Source organism: Triticum aestivum, chromosome 4D, assembly GCF_018294505.1.
Source record: "Triticum aestivum cultivar Chinese Spring chromosome 4D, IWGSC CS RefSeq v2.1, whole genome shotgun sequence".
In the NCBI taxonomy this organism is placed as follows: Eukaryota; Viridiplantae; Streptophyta; class Magnoliopsida; order Poales; family Poaceae; genus Triticum; species Triticum aestivum.
Genome location: NC_057805.1, coordinates 401446193 through 401467971, shown reverse-complemented (window position 1 = coordinate 401467971; position 21779 = coordinate 401446193). Strand labels below are relative to the sequence as shown.

General features: G+C 46.8%; 2 protein-coding genes and 1 non-coding gene across 4 annotated transcripts; 1 reads left to right on the top strand and 2 right to left on the bottom strand.

Annotated features, from left to right (window-relative positions):
- Positions 1-11274: 11274 nt before the first annotated feature.
- On the bottom strand, positions 11275-15163 carry LOC123098190 (phosphomannomutase-like). Of its 2 annotated transcripts, XM_044520104.1 has the most exons (11): positions 14777-15163; positions 13795-14124; positions 13611-13677; positions 13398-13474; positions 13249-13284; positions 13104-13159; positions 12932-13031; positions 12739-12834; positions 12575-12664; positions 12304-12355; positions 11275-11630 (listed from the first exon to the last, which is right to left on the bottom strand). In XM_044520104.1, exons 2-11 carry the CDS (start codon positions 13918-13920, stop codon positions 11575-11577), a joined length of 756 nt encoding a protein of 251 aa, XP_044376039.1. In that variant the 5' UTR covers positions 13921-14124; positions 14777-15163; the 3' UTR covers positions 11275-11574. The 2 variants fall into 2 exon arrangements, with proteins under 2 accessions (XP_044376039.1, XP_044376040.1); XM_044520105.1 differs by lacking the exon at positions 12304-12355.
- A 1215-nt stretch (positions 15164-16378) lies between these two features.
- Positions 16379-16449, top strand: TRNAG-CCC (transfer RNA glycine (anticodon CCC)). Its single transcript has one exon. It is a non-coding gene; the product is annotated as a tRNA-Gly (tRNA).
- A 2579-nt stretch (positions 16450-19028) lies between these two features.
- Positions 19029-20299, bottom strand: LOC123098189 (mitogen-activated protein kinase kinase 9). The gene has a single exon (XM_044520102.1). It carries the CDS (start codon positions 20212-20214, stop codon positions 19216-19218), a length of 999 nt encoding a protein of 332 aa, XP_044376037.1. The 5' UTR covers positions 20215-20299; the 3' UTR covers positions 19029-19215.
- Between the last annotated feature and the right edge of the window lie 1480 nt (positions 20300-21779).

Sequence of the window (21779 nt, the reverse complement as noted above, 5' to 3'; positions counted from 1 at the left end):
TCTGGTCCAAAAAAATCTCCGTGAAGTTTCGTTGCATTTGGACTCCGTCTGATATTGATTTCCTGCGATGTAAAAAACATGTAGAAAACACAACTGGCACTTGGCACTATGTCAATGGGCTAGTACCAAAAAATGATATAAAATGACTATAAAATGATTATAAAACATCCAAGATTGATAATATAACAGCATGAAACAATCAAAAATTATAGATACGTTGGAGACGTATCAGTGGGTAAGGCTGAGGAGAAAACAAATATAAACACGGGGCTGCCCGGACAGCCCTGCGAAAATCAATGAAAATAATTGCGTTGAACTGTCGGGATTTGGGGAATGGGCCAACACTTCGTGGTCTTTAGGATCTCCAGAAGAGGGAGGCCCCTGATATCTTGTTTTTGTCAGAGACAAAGTTAGATAAGTGGAGGATGGGAAGTTTTCGGGATAAGCAAGACATGTATCATATGGAGGCAAGGAATAATGAGGGGAAGAGTGGTGGTTTAGCATTGTTCTAGAGGAAAGGAATAAATATCACAGTACGATGGATGGGACGAATGCACATTGATGCAATTGTGGAGGAAGATGATGGTTTCAAATGGCGGCTGACTGGAGTGTATGGTGAGTCTCACATTGAAAAGAAGGTTGAGACATGGAGACTACTAAGAAAGATGCATCATCAGATTCAGCTTCCATGGGTCTGCCTTGGTGATATTAACGAAATCATGTTCAGTCATGAGAAATAAGGGGGTGTCCCACGTGCCCATAGGTTAATGCAAAATTTTCGTGATGCACTAGACTACTGTAATTTGCATGACCTCGATTTTGAGGGAGATGTTTTCACTTGGAGAAATAAAAAAATTCATATTAATGGCTATATTCGTGAGCGTTTGGATCATGTGGTTGCAACACCGGAATGGTGTGCTCATTTTCCTGCATACAAGGTCGTTAATGGGGACCCACAAAAATCCGATCATCGACCAGTGGTGTTGTGGTGTGATGGAAGCCCGAGGGTGTACAGGCAGGCTGGGCGTGAGAGGTGTTTTGAAGCTAAATGGTTGATTGAGGATGGGTGTGATGGTGTGGTACAGGAAGCATGTGAGGGAGTGAGGAGGCTGAATGTACATGAGAAACTGGCGGCCGTTGTGAAATCCCTGAATACGTGGAGCAATGTGGTACTAGGTGATCTAAGTAAGAGAATAAATAAAATAAAAAGAGAGTTGGAGGCAGTGCGGAGGCAGCCCATATCAGAGAGACAAGTTAGAAGAGAACAAACTCTATGTTTTAGGCTAGATAAATTGGAGGAGCAGGAGGATCTAGTCTAGAGGCAACGGGCACATGCAAATTGGTTGGTCCATGGTGACCGCAATACGAGGTATTTTCAAGCCTATGCGTCGGAGAGGAAAAAAAGAACACTATTCAGAAATTGAGAAGGGAGGATGGTGTGGTGATTGAGGAGGAAGAAGGCATGAAGAAGCTTATTACTGACTATTTTTCTTCTTTGTTTACCCCCGTGGCAGGTGCGGATGTAAATGCGATCTTAAATCATATATCACCTAAAGTGACTACACAGATGAATGAGTTCCTCACCGCTAAGTTTACACCTGAGGAGGTGAAGGGTGCACTTGATGGGATCGGAGGTTTAAAGGCCCCTGGGATGGATGGGCTTCCAGCTATCTTCTACAAGCATTATTGGCAGCTGGTTGGTGATGACGTGGTACGAGAGGTGCTAGTGTTGTGTGGCGGCAGTATACCGGAGGGTTGGAACGATACTCTTGTGATACTTATGCCAAAGGTTAAGAACCCCGAGACTTTGAAGGATCTTGCCCCTATTAGCCTATGCAACGTCGTGTACAAGCTTGTGTCAAAGGTCATTGCTAACAGGCTTAAGTGCATTCTAGGAGAGATTATATCGCCAAACCAGAGTGCCTTCGTACCGGGAAGACTCATCTCGGATAGCACAATCCTAGCCTATGAGATGACACATTTTCTAAAGAGAAAGAGGTCGGGGAACACGAGTTTTGCGGCCCTCAAGTTGGACATGAGTAAGGCATATGATCGCGTGGATTGGGGATTTTTGGAGAAAGTGATGATGCAACTGGGTTTTGAACAGCGGTTTGTGGGGCTGATTAGTAAGTGCATCAGGACTGTCCGGTTCCTGTTCAAAGTAAATGGATCCATAATGGACCAAGTGATTCCTGGACGTGGCCTTCGCCAAGGCGATCCCATCTCACCTTACCTTTTCCTGCTATGTGTTGAGGGTTTGTTTGCCTTGTTGCAACATGCGGAAAACAGTGGGCAAATTAAGGGAATACAACTTGCACCAGGGGCACCATCAGTGAGCCATTTACTGTTTGCCGATGATTCTTTGCTGCTATTGGAGGCCACACCTGATAGTATCCATCTATACGAATTGGGGTTAGGGCAAGTGATTAATCGGGACAAGTCGACGGTTCTTTTCAACAAGAACACTCCAATTCACCAGAAACAACAACGTTTGGGTCTCCTGGGACTACAAGCGGAGAGTTTAAATGGGAAGTACTTAGGTCTACCCAACTACGTTGGCCAATCTGGAAAGAAGTGTTTTGGGTATCTTAGAGAAAGGATTTGTGAGATTCTAAAAGGTTGGAAAATTAAACTTTTATCGAAGGAGGGAAATGAGGTCATCATCAAAGCGGTTATACAAGCAGTCCCCACGTATGCTATTGCTTGTTTCAATCTCACAAAATCCCTATGTGAAAGTATAAGTCAGATGGTATGCAGATTTTGGTGGTCCAACCAAGAGGAGGACAACAAGCATCATTGGGTCAGTTGGTAGAGAATGACTTTATCGAAGGAACAGGGAGGACTGGGGTTTTGCGATCTTCACTCTTTTAATATGGCAATGCTGGCCAAGCAGGTGTGGTGCTTGATGCAGGTCCCTGACTCTCTCTGTTCAAGGGTCTTACAAGCAAGATATTTTCCAGCCGATGATGTTCTTACTGTAGTAGCACAACCGGGCATGAGTTATGTTTGGAGGAGTTTGTTGCAAGGGCTTGAAGTGCTCAAAGCCGGAATGATTTGGAGGGTGGGTTCAGGAGATAGGATAAACATATGGAATGATCCCTGGCTTCCATCTAACGATACTCGCAGGTCATCTCCTAACAAAAGTGTCGGAGCTTATCGACCCTACCACGAACCAATGGGACGCCCAGCTTGTACGACAAACATTTACTCCCACTGATGCCAAGACCATCATGAGCATTCCTATTTGCGAGCAGTACGATGATTTTATTGCATGTCATTTTGATTCAAAGGGAATGTTTTCGGTAAGATCGGCGTATCGAGTGTATGTTCAGCTGAGGATCCAACAGAGAGTTCAGCAGGTTGGAGAGGGTTTAGTTGGCCATCAGGAGACTGTCGGCTTCTGGCAGAAACTATGGAAGATCAGGTGCCCTGCTCGTGTCCATCATTTCTTATGGCGGTTCGCCCACAACAGCCATCCCATGTTCTGTGATGTGGAACGCCTCGGGATTGAGCTTGACACACGATGTGTGCTCTGTCACCGGCAGTCGGAGGATGGTGGACATCTATTTCTATGATGCAAACATGTGAAGAAGGTATGGAGAGGTTGTGAGCTCGAGTATACCCAACAACTATTACTAAACTATCAGTCTCCGCTTGAAATCTTTGAGGTCGTCTTCAAACTACCAGAAGAAACAAAACTGCGCACTATTTGCCTTCTGTGGTCATGGTGGTCAGAGCGGAACAAGGTTTACCACAAGAAGCCTCGCATGTCCGTCGAAGCATTGCAAGTTCGGATTGGGTTCGTCACTAAAGAATGGGTGGAATTCCTGGGTACAAAGGAAAAGAGTACAAATATGGGGGGGTGTCTAGATGGGCTCCTCCTCCTACGGATGTGCTAAAAGCTAATGTAGATGCAGCTTTCCGAGCGGATACGGGAGAAAGAGGTTGGGGACTGGTTGTGCGGGATGAAACTGGCGATATGATCATGGCAGCTGCTGGTAAGCTTGTGAATTAGAGCACAACCCTTCAGGCCGAAGGGGAAGGTCTCCTTAAAGCTGTCCAACTAGCCAAATTGCATGGAATGGGGCGTGTCTTCTTTGAGACAGACTGTCAAAACCTGCACCAAGCTATCTCCTCTACTTTGCAAGATCGTGGTCCCCTTGGTGTCCTATTCCGTGAAATCAAATTCCTCCTAGAGATAGATTTTATTCAACATAAGATTATGTACTACCCGCGTGCTTGTAATACCCCAGCGCATGTGCTGGCGGCTGTTGGATCATGTGGAGAACCGGGTAGCCAGAATGTTTGGCAGTCGGACTTCCCAGTGAATGTAATCTATGATGTGACCATCGATTTGGTTGGTACATCATAATTTGAAATGCAAGGTGTTCCAGCTAAAAAAAATCATGTACTACTCTCAATTCCTACCTCCAAAACGAATGACGCCCTAAGGAAAAAAAAAGTCGCTCCATCCTCTCCCGAACCTTCTCACCTCCTATCGCTCCACACATGGCCTCGACCAATCATGTGTCTCGTTGCCGCCAATCTTCCCCAATTCCACTCTCCCCTTACACTAGACCAGTGTTGCCAATCTCAGCTCAAGTTTCAAATCCCCATGCAGGCCGGCTGCCGAATCCTTGCTCCTTCGTCCCTCTCCTTTTCTGTGTTTTAGTTCTCTCCACAATCTGTTTTCTCCGCCCTGCTCGCTCAAGTCGCCCGGTCACTCCTGCTGCCGGGGCCGCTCGCTTCCCGTCGCCGAAACGCGGAAGCCGCAACCCCTGCTTGCGCGCTTGCTCGCCGTCGCCTATGAACACGCCCGCGTGCTGTCGCCGGACCTCTCCTGTCCCCCCTCTCTCTCTCGCGCGGTGGTCTGTCTCTCCCGCGACCACTCCGGCGCCCCCCTTCTTTCTCCCTTCGTTCTGCCTCTCGTCCCACGATGAACGCATCCAGGAAGGGCTTCCACCGCCGCTACCGTCCTGACACTGCCGTCCGCTGTAAAATTCTAACCAGCTGCAACGGCCGGCCCTGACCACGCGTCCATCCCGCCTCGCTGCCCCCCCTGGTCAGACTGCAGCGGCATCCCATCACAACACAGTCTCCCCTGACCAGCTTCAGCGTACCAAGACCCACCGCCGTCCGCTTCCAGTTGTCTCCCAGCCGACGGACTTCCTCAAGCAGCGGCCTCCACCTGTGATGGTTTTCTCCTTGCCAATCTCTGTTCGCTGCTCGCTGCAGGATTGATGTCTGTTGTATGCTGCTTGCTGACGATGTTGTGCGGTCATTGTTGATTTCATCTTGAAGAAGTGAGTTCTTTTTACCTGTTTCCGTCAAAAAATGTCTCCAGATGAAGTCATTCGTAGTAGAAGAACACAATAGCCAACCACATGGGAAGGATGTTTCAAGAAAAAAAATTGATTGTAGCTGTCCAGTTAAGATTTAAGATTTTCTTTTCTAACTTCCAAATTCCTAGGGAGCTGATTCTCACATAGCTAATGTGTAGCAGAGTTAATGAATTTAGATAGTTCCATGCACCAGTCTGTAATACTTGTTCTTAAATTATTGATCTTATCTTCCTTTTGAGAAAAATACTTTTGGAGTGCCTTATTTCTCACAGAGCTCTCTTCTGGATGTCTAAATTGGACAAGGGGTACATGGATGACGAAGCAAAAAAAATGATCCTTCTTTTAGTACCTGCAATAATGCTAGCAAGTATGTTCTTTTCTAAGTTCTTTGTACAATTCAAAATAATTTTGATAACGATCATATCTAATAATTGATTTTTTGACATGTCTTTTCAGGAGGGATCCTGTAGTGACAATATTGTTTTTGTAGATGAACCAAGAAGCAAGTTTCCAAGTTAAGTCAGACTACAAGAGGGGGGGGGGGGGGGGTTATGGTACATGTTGGAAGGTACTGCCCTAATTTCTCTGTCTGATGGGTTTCCTCGCAATTGTTTTCTTACGATGTGCACATTTATGCATCCATAAGCATTGACCGGGTATATACACTTAAATGGATGATCTGGTTAGATAGCATGCACACCGAGATTTTGAGGAATTACGATGTGTTTGTTTTATTTGGTGGAAACCATCATTGGTTGTGTCGAGTTACTTTACTAGGATTGCTTGGGCATGGTGCTTGTGCTCTATAACTCCGTCCTATTGTATATCTTTGCTCTCCTTGTTACACATGCTCCTGAGAAAAGTGAAGTACTCCTGTCGATAGGATGTTGTTTGTCAAAACTCTTAGGAATATAGGGATGATATGAGAAAAGTAAAAATACACATCCTGATTAAAATGCTCTCTACTTTCTAAGTGCCTAGTTTGCCTTTCTATAGGGATGATTTGCAAAGAAAGGATTCAGAGATAATCTATAATGATAGTGATAGGTTGAGCTCATACTGTTTTCTTCCCCAGAATGGACTCTATTTAAACCATAAGATAATCATAAACATATTATTTATAATATCAATGTTTATAATATGGAATTAACTCTTCTGACTTTCTCATGCATTGGCATTTACAGTTGGAATATGCAACTACTGTTATATTATGAAATAGGTAGAATCGGATAAACTGGTTTGTATGATAAAACTGTAAAACCATTCTAATGTTACCAACTTACCATGATCGTACCTCTCTTGATTGTTCATATCGTCCCTTTTTGTTGAAGAATGTCTGCAGTATTGATTTTTATGGTTTTTGTGCGTACGTTTCTGCTTCATTTTGTTAATTCGACTACCATGTATGTCAGACCTGAAACATGTATTACTTCAGTTTTTTGGAGATTTTAAGTTAATGTTCTGATGCTTTGTTTTGAGGTACGAGTATCTTGAAAATATAAAGCCGCCACTGGGTGGCCAGGCGTTGCCTGCCACTGAGAAAATGTATAGATATAGATGTATCAGAAATGTAGTACGGTTTATGAGTATAAAATAAATTATCTTAAGTAAATGTTCTAATTCTGTTGTTGGTTTTTTGGGTTTTCGGGGCTCTTGCTCCTAGATGAGAGGAGCGCCATAGATGGTCCGGACACTTTTAGCCATCCAACATGGCTCACCATTTTGATGATCCGCTTTGGAGATGCCCATAAAAGGGAAGAAAGCGGAAGGTCATGTTTGTTGCTATGTACTCCCTCGGCGGCGCGGCGGCATGGTGGCGCGTCGATGGCGGGGCGCTGGAGCGGTGGCGCGCGTGGCAGCGGAAGCAAACGAGGAAGCGGTGGAGGCGCGCATGGCAGCGGAAGAGGAAGAGAAGAGTGTGGAATAGGTGCGTGGCGAGCGCCGCAATTTATAGGCGCGCCGGAAGCAGTGCGCCAAAAATAGCGCGCGACCTGCCGCCTTTTCCCCGCGCGCGCAAACGGTTCCCCGTGCGCGCGACTTTCCCGCCACCGCTGGAGCGCGCCGAAACGTCCCGCGCGCGCTAAAAACTCGGTTTACCGCGCGCGTCTTTTGGCGCGGCTGTTGAAGATGCTCTTATGAGTGGTTTCCCTTAATGAAATCGGAGGGGAGACCCTCTTTTGCTCAAAAACGTAGTACAAGGCAGCTAGTGGGTCGCTCCAATTGAACTGAAGTGATTTCTAGAATCACAAAGAAAAAGGAGGCTGGAGGTAACCCGTGCACGCTTCAACGTTTGTTTGCTCGAGTGCGTGCTGCTCCCGTGCTTTGGGTGACACGCACAGCACACACGCCAGTGCGTTTGGATCTCGCCAACGGTCGGCAAGCCAAATTTTTGGTGGAGCCGCCAACAAATTGGCCACACAATGAACGGAGATGCCCGCTGGGCCTAGGGCGCGGCAATAATTTGGAACCCATCCAAACGGACGCTCACACAACTCCCGTCATGGGCAGGCCCAAAATAAACTTGTGCGAGCGCCGGTTTTCCCTTGATCGCTTATTCAAAAAAGAAGGTGTTGGTTCGCTTGGTTTTTTATTTCTCTAGATCACTCAGTTTAGCACATTTCCCAGTTGACCGTTGAGTAGAGCCCACCATGACTGTTGACTTTTCAGAAAGAATTCACAAAAACATGATAAATATAAAAAATGTCATTTTGAAAAAAAACACAAAAAAGTTCAAGGAATCCGAAAGGAGTTCATAGATTTTTGGAAAAAAAGTTTGAAAATTTCAAGAAAACTTCACCAATTTTGCAAAATGTTCACAATTTTTCCAAAAAAGTTCATCGATTTCCAAAAAGAGGTCACAATTTGAAAAAAAAATCATCAATTTTGAGAAAAAAGAATAAGAAAAGAAAGGAAAAGAAAAACCAAAACAGAAGAAAACCAGGTCCAAAAAAAATTTAAAAGTAAACACCTGAGGTTGTGATATCTACTATGCTTACTAAGTATTCCTTCAAAGGAAAAATTCTTGAAAAATTAGGAGATTTAGGGATAACTACTATACCTTTCTCAATTAAAAATAATTATGTTAAATTGTTTTGTGTGATTTAGGAGCATGAGCTGTTAGTGTTATGCCCTTCTTTCTTCATAAAAGACTTGACTTGAATAAGTTGATACCTACTAAAAATATCTTTGCCAATGGCTGATCAGACTACTGCTATTCATGTTGGTGTTTGTGAGGATGGTCCTGTTGTCGTTGCTAACGTTATGATCTTAAAAGACTTTGTTATACTTGATATGCCTTAGGATGATTATATGTCTGTTATTCTCGGTAAACCTTTTCTTAACACTACAAGGGCTGTTATTAATTGTAACAAAAGCAAGGTCATTTTTCATGTTAAGGGCAATGAGCATACGGTTTATTTCTCGAGAAAACCAAATAAAGGAAACAACCTCAACTCTATTAAAAAAATTATGACTATTACTATTAGAGACTTTGAATTTCGTATTCCGGTTTCAAAAAAGAAATATCAAACTATTATGATTGGAACCATGCATATTCAAGTTGAGGTAACATAGTATTTTACATAAGTTCTTCGGTTTTATGTTGCTCGAAAATAGTTCGTTGATAAGACTTGATCAACCTTGTTAATGGATTACTTATGATCGATGAAATCCGTAAGCATAACTTTTACCCTCTGTTCGAATTATTTTATTAAAGTTTAAATGTTTTAGAATAACTGGTTCTGTTTGGTTTCTGAGTTTTTTACATAATAAAAAAGTGCAAAAACAAATTTTCCTGAAATGCCCCGAAAATTTTATACTCCCAATAAAAAAATTGGCACTGGAAACAACTCGGGGGGGTGCACTAGGTAGCCACATGGGCTGGTGGCACGGCCACCCCCCCCCCCCCCCCCCCCCCCCCCCCCGCGACTCACATAGTGCTCATGCCCCGAGCCTTCTTCCTCCTCTAGAAAATTTTCTTTCAAGTTACCAACTCGTGTTCTTCCTTTTTTGCGAACAATTTTTGATCTCCTTGCTCGGTGCTCCGTTTTCGAAACTTTTTGGAAGCATTGCTCCTCGGTATGTGACTCATGCATTGGTCTAAGTCTTTCCTCTAGTGATCTACACTTTGCTTATTCGATGTTGTAGGTGACCTTGAATATGAGCTTGCATGTCAAATGTATTTGGTTCTAAGTAGTTTTGATGCATGGTTTAGGCACTAGAAGCTTGTGGGAGTAGTTACTATCAATTATAATGAGTTTTATTCATTTTTATGAGTTATTAAAAAAAGTCAAAAAATGGATTGGATGAAGAAATACTTCTCTAGGGGCTCCTCAAGTCACGGTGCCGCGAGAACCGCTTACCATGAATCACGTTACATTGTTCCTCGATCGGCTGATGTGCGACCTCGTTAGTGGCCATGTGAGACATTCATGAACGGAGCAGGTATTAAACTAGAGTTTGAACAATTTGAGGATAGGGCAGGTCTGACCGCTTTCCTTGTAGTTAAGTGCTCCCAATATCAACTCCTTACTAATACATGGCCGTTCTGAGTCGCGGGTCGCTTTTCTTTATATAGTCAGCCTATCAGCATGTCCTTGGAACAATTTTGTGTGGTATGTAAAATTAGATATTGGAGTACGCTTGATAATCTTCGTTGAGGAGATTTTGAAGAATTTCTTGTGAGCCTCTGTAATGATGAAACCAGGGGAGTCACACAAGGTTGAATTTCCAGCATTCACTTTTCTTCAGTTCATTACTTTGCTTTATTCATAGGAAGGTGTGTGACTCTTAAGCAAGACCCTAGCGCTACTTGTGCCCTAATTTAGTTATTTTGCGTAGCATTCTTTATGGTGATAGGACTTATAATATGGGAGCTATTATTGTGCACCATTTGAGAAAAATTGCAACTAGTGATGATATGTATGGGGGCATTTACGCGTCTCGTCTGACTGCTTATTTTGATACACCTATTATGATATGCCTATTATATATGACGAGGACGTGACCTTCCTACTAGTTTTCTTGATTCTGAAGCTATGAAACATCATGGATTTATCTATCATGAAGCTGAGCCTAACGAAAAGCCTTAATGTTTGACATGCAACATCCTGTCATTGTCACCTTGCCTGCCCCTACTTTATTTGATCAACACAGCGAGGAGCGATATTATATCACTTCTGAAGAAGCTAATACTTGTCTGGTAGAAAGGCGAGGCTGCTCGCCTTGGGAGGATTGTTCCATTGGACGTACAGATAGCCAGACGAAGTTTCCATTAGTCTCGGATGAAGGGATATGAGTACCAGCCTGACTTTCGGGGCATGGCTCTCACATTATCCGCACTATCAGTGGGAGTGAGCCAAGGACGCAAAAGCCTAAATTTGAGGAAGCACGTATTCTCACCGAAATTTCATTTATGTTATCATGCACATTCATTACACTTGTCGGTGCACTTCATTATCTTTGTACATCCATGTTTTGCTTTTGTTTGTTTGTTTATTTCGTGTGTTTATTAAAACCGCAAAATCCAAAAAAATATTTCTCACTTCTCTCTTTGTTTCTTTTTGGTTTTGTTTCTTCTTATGCTTCTTTTCGGTTTTCTCTCTTTTATTTGCTGGTTTGTTTTTATAAAAAAGAAAATCCAAAAGGATTTCTCATTCTTCTTTTGTCATTTTTTTAAGTTTTTTTATATAAATATTTTCTCTTTTTCACCTTTTCTTTCAATTTTAGTTTATTTGCTTTCTTAAGAAAAACCAAAATAAGATATCTACAACTGTACCTCTGCGTCAAAATATAAAAGATTTTTGTAGTTCAAATTAAACTACAAAAAGGTCTTATATTTTGGTATGGAGGTGGTAGGTAACAAACGGAACAAACACTAACAAAACTCCGTGGATCTGCTAGGTACGCAAAAACTCTCACTCACCAACTACCCTTTCAAACCACTAACTCTTTTTCTTCCATAAAAACAAACAACAGAGGCCCTCACGGGCCAAATATGCCCTGATACATTTGCGCCAAATGCGCGCATACAAAATCCGCTGTTTGTGAATGTATACCAATACGGTTATGTTTACAACAACAATGACGGGGAGGGATGCAAAAATTGAACGAGTTCAAAGGGAGATCTACTGAGGAATTATTCCTGAACAGTGAACAGGGAGATCTACTGAGGAAGTTTAGGGTTCAAGGGGGTGTGGAGAACACAAATTTAATTTCGACAATAGTCTGGCGATCACTTTGACAGGAAGATAGATCTGCACTGCTGCACTGTGTCATCAGGGCTGGTGACTGCACATGTAAATGGTCAGTCAGCAACAAATCCCAAAAAATAAATCATGGGTTGAACTCGGCTAAAAAATCTGAGCCAGACACCAGCTTTAGTCTCACTAACAAGTGGAATAACAGAATAATATTTCGCAACTAAATCACAATGGGAGTTGTGCAATGTTTATGAAGGAGTATTGATGCCCTATTGTTTACTCAGTTCGGTACTCCATTAAGCCTGAGGTGCACTCTTCAGGGCCGAATATGACTTGAAAAGGTACCACTCCAGATGATTAAATATGATGGTGAAAAGGTAGTTGCTGACAGCCACTACAGCTCGATGATCAACAATTCAGAGAAGTTGGATATTGATGATACTGCCCTCATTCTTGAGCACAATGCCAAATATGAAATCAGTTAGCAACTAATAATTTCGTTTGCTATTTGCATGCTCTGTGCAGTTCAGCTCATTAGATTCATATCTGAGATATACAGTTTTCAAAGATGTTCTCTCTGCCTCTCCTGTTTGGCATTGTGCTCAAGCAAGAGGGATTAACCAGCCATTCGAGAAATCTCCTATTAAGCTACGATCTTTCTTATCATGCGAAATTGCTCATTCAGGGATTGTCCTATATATAAAGGTCTCCTTGATTTCATAGCCATTACAAGAATAGCTTTTAACATACAACCAGCATACCAGTATGACCAACTGTTCTGTCAGATTCAAATATCTCATGATCATTGCCACCCTATTAAATATAATGAAAGGAAAAAAAGAATGTCAGTTCCAGTTTGTGGTATACAGTACAGCTAAGTTTGTACAGTAATTAAATGGGATGACGTTAACAGAATAACAGTGGCTTGAAAATTTTATCAAACATCATCTTGTGTGCACAAAGATACTTCACAAAAAGAAAAGGAGATTTCTTTATTGGAAGCACGGCACAACAACAGTATACATCTCTTACCTTGTAGGTTTTGTCCCCAAAGAAATGAATTTCTTTGAATTCGTCGAGATATCTCAAGCAGTAGGTTTTGTCCCAGCCATGTGGGAATACCTGAATTCAGTGATGCAGTGGTAAATATCAAACTGATTATTTCTAGCAGATATTTAATAGTTTAGAACACTCACATCAAAACTGATCTGCCCTCCAATAGAAAAAGTCAGGTTCAGGTGTGCAAACTTTTCACGAAGCATTGACACCATTTTAGGCCGAACGTTATGTACCTAAACAAAATGAGTCGGTTCAGTTTCATGTTTTTCTAATAGCTATTTTCCCTTTCTGATTATAACTAACTACTTGTTCTTATAAGACAATCTGTACCTTATCATACTTCTCAAAATCATCACGTTCTTCTTGACTACAGTTCCTCCCTATAGGCGACACATTGATCATTCCACTCCTGAATTCTATGAATGTGCCTCTGAGCAAACATTTACTCGGTCAGTAAAGGGGTAGCGCCTGAGGGAATTCTTGAATATGATTCAGCACAGACCTTTTAATTGGGATATCCAAATCCGCAATGTAATGAAGAGTGAAGTTAATGAATTCCTGCAAAGAACACATAACATCACTACCAAGGCCTCGAAACTCATCGGCAAGGGCATTACAAGAAAGAACGCCACACGACAAAGGCTCACCTTAAGCTGGTCATCTCCAAGATACGTTTTCAAGCTCTGCAGAGTGAAGAACACCGGTCAATATTCAGCTGTGGATCTTTATACAACATCTCCGTAAACTCGGTACGCTCGTGCTAAAACAGCGCATATTATGTGGCGTGGGCACTTACTTGCGTCCCGATGAGCTTGCCGTCCTTGTGCGCGACCAGGCCATTCTCGGAGAAGACGTAGTCATAGTCGGTGATAACTGCAGAAGAGAGAACAAATATCAAATGAAATTGCTGCAATTGCTTACAGTTACAGACAAGACGAGCAGACAATGGAGTTACGAGGAACTCTGAATCCAAGCAGACTGTACTGCTGAATCCAAGCAGCGCGGGTACCTGATTTGCCGAGCTGCTCGGAGATCTTGACCAGATCGGATCCCCCCACCACACCGACGGTCACATTCTGCTCCCAGAAGAAAACCAAAGAGCCACAACCAGACATACAGTGAGCAATCTCGCCTGACAATCCTACGGATAGAGAAACTGAAATGAGAGGACGCAAGGTCACATTCGGCCTCACCTCACGCAGGCGCTTCATGAACTCGAGCATCTCCGGCGTCACCTCCTTGCGGGGGGCGGTGAGGGTGCCATCGACGTCGAAGAGCGCGAGCACCCCGGCGTTCTTCCTCGCCGCTGATGCCACCATCTTCGTCCTCCTGCTGAAGCTGCTACGAAGGAGGGATGAGGCGCACCTCCTCGCAACGACCACGTGATATAGCACCGCCGGGGTCGCGGGGAGGAGGTGGAGAAGGATGCGTGGAACGGAGAAAGTAAGCTTGGCGTCGCCGATCCAGATGCGCCGGACTCCTCCTCTATCCCTTCTCCCTCCCTCCACGCAAGGCCAAGAGACCTAATCCAAGTGTCATACAATATTCAGCAAAAGAATAACACTAACACAAATATTCAGGCGGGAAGCAATCGCCTCGTTATTAATTCAGATAATTTGGAGGTCATTGAAACCATGAATAATGGCGGACGGTCGGCAGGAGCGGCGGCGGAAGTTTTTGATGACTGCTATTTTTATAGCTTGTGATTTTCCTATTTCTAGGTTCAAATATTATAGTAGAGAAGAAAATAAGGTTGCGCACGAACTTGCTAGGTTGGCTAGATTTTCTTCTACTGTTGATTGGTTTGAGGAGCCTATGAATGAAATTGTACCATCCCTCACAAACGATGTATCAGTTATCTCGGTTGAATAAAGTTTGTCTGTTATTTCAAAAAAATTGTCTCACGACATCCCAGTTGAGGAAATATATTCCAAATGTGCAAATTTGGACGCAATGGCATCAATTACTCAATTATATATAAGCAGCAAGCATCATTGCATGATTTGCATCAATGGCAATATTACATGAACATGATTGACATCAATTTGTATGTAATTTCAATTGTATGGTTGATATGAACATGAATTGGCATCAATGGCAGTATAAGCAGGAGAACTGTATGCATCTTCATGTTCCCAGATCTTCTAAGCGGAATTGCAGGAAGGTCAAGTGTACCTTGCTAACTTGCTACGGTAGGTCGGCAGTGCCGGTCTGGCGCCGCGGAGGAGGCAGAAATGGTGCGGAGTGCGGACGCCCTGCAGGTTGGAGGCGAGCCGGCGAGGGGAGGGGACCGTGCCGCCGGCCGGCGCCGTGATGGGAGCGGGTTAGCTGGCGTCGGCGTCTCGGCGACAGCCGACAGGGGACAGCACAGCGGAGCGTGGGAGCGAGCCGGCGAGGAGAAGGAAAAGGCCAGAGGGGAGCCGGCGGCCGACCGGCGACGCCTGGGAGGGGAGCGGCGCTGGCTGCGGCCGTGTGCCCGTGTGGCGGCGATGGCGGCGCCTCCCTCTCTGTCGACAGGAGAGGAACTGATGGGAGCGGGCTGCTGCCTTGCTGAGCCTGGGCTCAGGCCGACGGGTTGACATTTTTGGGCCTCGATAAAACGAAATCCTCAGAATTCTAGTTGGGCCACCGTGCTTCCCACTAACCAAAAAAAAAAAAAACGCCAGCGGCTGGTCTATGGTCTGGTCTGCCGAGCAAATCGGAATTCAAAACATCACCCTACAGTCTGATTATGGATACACTATGTTTAGAGTAGAGAGAAAAAAATATTTAGCTACGTACTGTTATGATGTCCTTGATGATTGCAATATAAAGGCGAAACGTTTCAATGAAAATTCGGTTTGTGCACCGTCCAAGGGGCGGTACTCTGCGTAGGTCGACCGGCTGGAAATTCCAGGCCGGTCACGCGCGAGACCTACGGTTGAACGATGTGAAACCAACCGATGCACTTCTTTCCTTTGACGGTGCGTAGACGGTTGACGGTAGAAGTCTATCCATAGAACTTTACTTTACGGCAGTCATCTAGAGAGAGGGAGGAATACGTGTCAAGGACAGAGTGGATATAAACAGCGACCAACCAGCGACCGTATTGCCATAAAATCGTGCAAGACGTATCCGAAATCGTACCCAACCAAATCCCTCGATAATGCACATGTCAAGACCCAATTAGTCAGTTGGTCAGTTAAAGAGTGCAAAAAAAACTAAAAAACACATAAAAAATGAGACTCATGCATGATCACTAGCACTTAGGACATATTTTTATAGAAGGAGCCCACCCGAGTGAGATCACGAAATCCATTCCCAACGGGAGTCGAACCCCAGTCTGCAAGGAAGCGCCACTTGGCTACTGCACACCAAAAGAAGACAGAGTGGGAAATAGGGAACTTATTAGTATGAGGCTGCTGCCTTCGACAAAGGATGTGTAAGTATACAAAATACTGAGTCTGTCTGACGTGATTTAAAGACATCATATTTTGGGTCAAGCTCGCCTTGGTGCCTTTGTGTTTGGGCGTTGTTCTACCGGAGGTTATCAAAAGAGTCAAAGAGCAATGCAGTAATGCACACGCATATTGTGTTAGATATAAACAACGAGCATCGTTAACATAAGAACCGTATTTGCTCCCAGACATGAATCATCTATATAGAGCTTGTCGTCATGTCAAAAATACAGTTTTTTTTTAAATCTTATAAACACATGGCATGATGAGCGGCGGTTGCTCTTTCATGTCTTTTCGATCTTCCGATAAGTAACGTTTCAGTTGTCCAAGCAACACGAAAGCGCATCTGGTGTAGTGGTATCATAGTACCCTCCCACGGTACTGACCAGGGTTCGATTCCCTGGATGCGCATTTGTTATTTTTATGTTTTCGTTTTTGGTCTATCTAAGAACTTTTCCACTAAATGCTCATGCATGTTTAATCTACTTTTTTTAGGCAAGCATGTAAGGCACCACGCCTGACATCGCCAATCTCGCGAGCCTCCGGCTTCCTGGCAACGCAGCACCGCTTGCTCCCTCCATGGCTCTCGATCGGCGCAGCGGGCAACACGCAAAATCCTCCGATCACAGCTGGCGCACGCAAATTTTCTTCTTGCGAACCATCTCCGATGATTCCGTCCATCGGTCCACGCCAAACGAGATGGCCATCGCAAATAAAAATCCTTGCTGCTTGCCGATGCGACCGGTCTGCCTGTCTGTACTGCTCCCTGTATCGTACGTATCCATCCACGTTGACAAAACGGCGACCGGCAGGCGGTGGCGTCTGGTTCAGAGGAGAGGAGAGATTCTGCAGCGGGGATACGTGCCCAGGGCCTCCGTCCTGCTCGTTCGTGGTCGCGTCCAGATCGAGAACGACGGACAGCGATGAGCCGCGCCGTGAGTGAGGCCGTGAGCGGTGGAAGCTTGGAAGGTGGATGGAATGGATACAGGCCTGCCGGTTCCACATCGTCTGGGATAAGCCTTGGAATTGGAATCTATCTGGTCGTGCGCGTGTGCTGCTAGTACTATACATATACTACTTGCAGAAAATCAAGGATGCAGCATATGCCCAAGTACTTGAGCTGAGCGGCAACGAACGCGCCGTTTGCACATTTTGAATGTGCTGGCGATCGGGTGAGGCCCATTGCACGCGCTGCCTAACGGAAATGCGAGTACTCCGTGAAGAACAAACAGTGTGCTGTCCATCTAATTGGAGACCCTATCGTTCGATCGTTAGGACTACGTTATCAGCGCAACCAATACTTTTAGCTGACAACTGCTGGGTTTTGTACACCTTCACTCTGTCCCGTGTTGTTTAATTTGCGCCACTGATTGATAACTAATCTGTGATCGGCTTGCACTGATTTCGGGCCATCTCAACAGTTCTCTATATCATATCATATATAACTGAATTGGCATATTCGCGAGACTTGGAGCACACAAGAATCCAGAAACCCCAGCATTGGCCTTTGTTTAACCCATTCCACTGGTACCCTCGTACGTATGCTCAGCCCATGTCATCAGTGATCATCGTTCATCAAGATTAGAAATTAGTAAATGGCCTTTCTGCCACATCAGGTACCGTCATTGAAAATGGCAAATCAGGTACCCGTAGCAAAGAAGAAGACGTGGCACCGCACCGTCTATAGGATGTGTTTGCGGTTATTATACTACTCAACTGCCGGACAAGAAGCAGGAGGAACATCCACTAACATCTTAAATTTCATCTCCCCAAGAGAAAGAGCTATATCGATTGGGCGCTACTACCCGTCAACCGGCTGATAACTTGCAGTTATCAGCCGCCTTATCAGCCGCTAGATACGCTTAATCAAGGCCGTCAGTTCGTCCCTCACATCACAGTATACTTGCCGGCCCGCACCATCTTTTGCAAGACAAACAAAAACAGCAGAAGTCATCATAGATCCGGCGAGTGACGTTGCCGGTGGCCGCTTGCAGCGCAGCCGCTGCCGTGGTGGAGCTGCAATGAAACATCGCCGGTGGTCACAGGTGCTGCGATGGAGCACTGTTTGGTCGCCCGGTGCCGCGGTGGAGCTGCAATGAAACATCGCCGTAGGTCGCCGCTGCTGCGATGGAGCATTGCTTGGTCGTCCGGTGCCGCGCTGGAGCTGCAATGCAACATCACCGGGGAGTCGTTGCTGCTGCGGTGGAGTGTCGTTGGGCCGCCGACAGCACCGGCAGCTCCGGGGAGGGCTGCGTTGCAGCACCGGCAGCCGACGACCGTCGCGTCGTAGCACCGTCGAACGCTGCATCACAGCACCGACAACAACCACGGGTCGCATAGCAACAGCTCAACACCGGCGAGGGATGCATTGTACCGTCAGCGGCCGACAACGAGCGCCGCGTCGCAACGCCGCAGCATCGCCGAATGCTGCATCGCAGCTCCGACAACCATCGACGGGTGCTGCGTCGCAGCGCCGGAGCATCCCTGCAGCGTCGCCACTGTTTCATCACAACGCCGATGTATTGTGTCTCAACATGGCCGCCGGCATTGCATCGTATATTTTTTAGCAGCTTGGTAGCAGAGCTTCACGAGAAGAACGAGAGGTTAGAGATGAAGAAAGTCGATCATGTTTTGGAGAGAAGGAGAAGAATGGGTGGCTCACGTTCGCGGAAGTGGAGATAAGGTTTGGTGGTTAGTGGCTGACGGGAGTTCCGCGAGAGATGAGCACCGCACGATCGAGTCGATCGGAATCGGACGCGTCACGAAGCGGTTTAAGGCAGCCAAAATCAGTCGGTTGATTTTAAACGTTTCCCATATCGATTTCCTCTTGTGCGATGAATGTTTCTTGTGTGTGCTGTTCCCGATAGGAACTGAGCCTTTTACGGGTTTATTATAGCTCGAGAAATTTCCTTAAACATGACAGATCGATCAGAACATTCCACAAACACCGTATGTTATGCTTCTGATTCTGATGAAGAATGTACCATCAATTCTCAAAACTGTCTCTTGCAATTCACGTGAAAAAACGAAGGAATCCTTGGATACGGCAAAAAGTCGAAAAGGAAAACGCCACATGGGACAGGTTTATTCCTCCCCGTGGCGCAGATTATGTACACATCAGCTTCGATGGACTCCTAAAACTGTCCTACTAATTAACCGGCGGGCAGTTTGGCTACGCTACTGGTCGCCCAGCTCCGCCGCCTCCGCCACCAGCGCGGCGAGGCAGCGCTGCGCCTCCTCGGCGTCGCGCTCCGCGATGAACGGGTGCTGGAGCAGCTCCGCCACGGACGCGCGCCGCCCGGCCTTCTTCTCCAGGCAGCGGGCCACGAAGTCCCGGAACTCGTCCGACGCCGCGGCGGGGGCCTCGGGCGCCTCGCCGAAGCAGATGGCGCACATGAGCGCGGCCCAGTCCGGGCGCTGCCCCGCGGGGAGGAGCGGGAAGTGGCCCAGGTACAGCTCCAGGATCGCCATCCCGAGGCTCCACACGTCCGCCGCGTACGGGTCGTAGTCGCCGGAGTAGGCCTCCGGGTCGAACCGCTCCGGGGACATGTAGGCGGCCGTGCCGACGTAGGACGCGCAGGGGTCCAGCCGCCGCCGCAGGACCTTGCCGGCGCCGAAGTCGGCGATCTTCACCTCGCCGCCCGCGCCGACGAGCAGGTTGGCCGGCTTGAGGTCGCGGTGCACGACGCGGAGCGCGTGCAGGGCCGCGAGCCCCAGCAGCGCCTGCCGCGCCACGGCGGCGATGGGGCGCTCCCCCATGGGCCGGCCGAGCGCGCGGAGGAGGCCCGCGAGGGAGCCCCCCGACACGAGCTCCAGCGCCAGCGCGGCCGGCTGCTCCGCCGCGGGCGACGGGATGACGGCGTGGAGGCGCACGACGTGCGGCGCGCCCGAGGCCAGCATGAGTATCTCGGCTTCGCGGGCCGCGGAGGGGTCCCCGTCCCCGGCCGCGAAGAGCTTGAGCGCGACCTGCTGCGCGGTGCGGCGGTGGCGCGCCTTGAAGACGGTGCCGCCGTTGCCCTGGCCGAGCTGGGAGATCCTCTCGTAGTCGGAGAGGCGGGCGAGGCCCTCGCACGGCGCGACGGCGGGGGGCGGCGGCGGCGGCGGGGCGCGCAGGGCGAAGTGGTCGAGCGGGAGGGTGAGGTGGGGTAGCTGGCGGCGCTGCCGGACGAGGGCCATGAGATGGGAGTTGGGCAGGAGAGGAGAGGTGAGGTGGGTGGGTGAGGTGAACTCCGGAGGCAGCTGACTAGTGATAGAGGCGGAGTGCTCCCTGCTGGTATATATGGAGGGGGGACGGCGACGGGTGGCGGGTGAGTGGAAGCGAGCGGAGTTCGCGTGGAGGCACCGGAGGGTGAGTGAGAGTGATTTCAGCTGGATCTCAATTTCTGCCGTGCGTCCGCTGTGCTACTGCCCTTCGTCTGCGGCCTGTCATCTTGCACGAATGGTGCATGGCATTTTGCGGCAAATTTGACAATTTTAACCTCGAAACGAAATCAATTCACAGAATGAACTGCCCATGAAACTGTTTCACTCCCCTGACTTTTTGTGCAGCGCCCGCCACGCCGGCGCCACACCCAACGGTGCAGCACCTAGCTCGAGGGCGTTGCACTCCAGTCCACCGTGGCAGCCCTGGGCCCCGGACCCAGCAGTGTAGCGCCTACGAGGTAGGCGCCACACATTTAATGTGCAGCGCCTAGTCCTTAGGCGCTGCACTGTGACTTAGATGCAAGCCGCCCGCTCCCCCTCCCCCCCCCCACCCCACCCATTCGTTCCAGGAGTTACAGAACAGCGCCGGCGGCTTCCTCCTCTCCCCTTCTCAATCCCCTCTCCCAAATCCTTCAGATCCGACGATTTGGTCCGTACATTTCTTCACCAATCCATCCTAGAAGGTACTCTCCTCCGATCCCCTTCTTTCTATCCATACAAAATATGGTATTTCGAAGATTTGGGGAATCCTTGTTTGATTTGATTAGATTTGAATCTTGCATGTATTAGAATTTTGCATGTATTACAACCCTTGTTTGTTTGATTTGTGGAACCCTAGTTTATTTTATTTTATTGAAAAGATATGGTTGGATACATAGATTGACATGTTATTTCTATGAAAAAGTTATTTGTATGAAGTAGGCCTAGTTTAGTTTATTTGTACTGAAATTATACTCGTATTGAGAAAAAATGCTTTGGATACATATGCTTTGAATCTTGCATGTAGTAGGCCTACTTTAGTTTTTTGAATTGAAAAGATAATCGTGTTGACAAGAATGCTTTGTTGAAATTGTTAGGATGGTTTGGCTTCTCGATGATCATTGGGACAAACAACACCGGTCGTACGCTATGTCGGTGGAGCAGCAGGTAATACTGAAAGTGGCCGGTGTTATGAATTCGTATTTTTTTTCAAACACAAATGCCCTATATGTAATGTTATGTTTTTTTTGTAGGAGCTTGCACCTCTGAAGCTTCGGGCTCACGGGGTCACCCTTGGATGGATGTGCTATGATGAGCGGTACACACCGTATGTAAGGGAGGCAGGACTTCTCCCTTTCATTCAGTTGGTCCGCCGGTCGACGCCACCCAACAATGCTACAGCACTCACCGCGCTTATTGATCATTGGAGGCCCGAGACACACACTTTCCATCTTCGGACCGGGGAGATGACCGTGACGCTGCAGGATATTGCTATGATCACCGGTCTTCCTATCGATGGAAATCCTTTATGTATGAACACCGATTCTGATGGGTGGCGC

Bases quoted from the DNA above. Each gene is read 5' to 3' on its own strand.
- LOC123098190 (XM_044520104.1), bottom strand. From the start codon at position 13,920: ATGGTGGCATCAGCGGCGAGGAAGAACGCCGGGGTGCTCGCGCTCTTC. The intron at 13,285-13,397 runs GTAAGTGCCCAC...TTCACTCTGCAG, and splicing joins GCAAGCTCATCGGGACGCAA to AGCTTGAAAACGTATCTTGG. The intron at 13,032-13,103 runs GTCTGTGCTGAA...ATGTTTGCTCAG, and splicing joins TTGGATATCCCAATTAAAAG to AGGCACATTCATAGAATTCA.
- LOC123098189 (XM_044520102.1), bottom strand. From the start codon at position 20,214: ATGGCCCTCGTCCGGCAGCGCCGCCAGCTACCCCACCTCACCCTCCCG.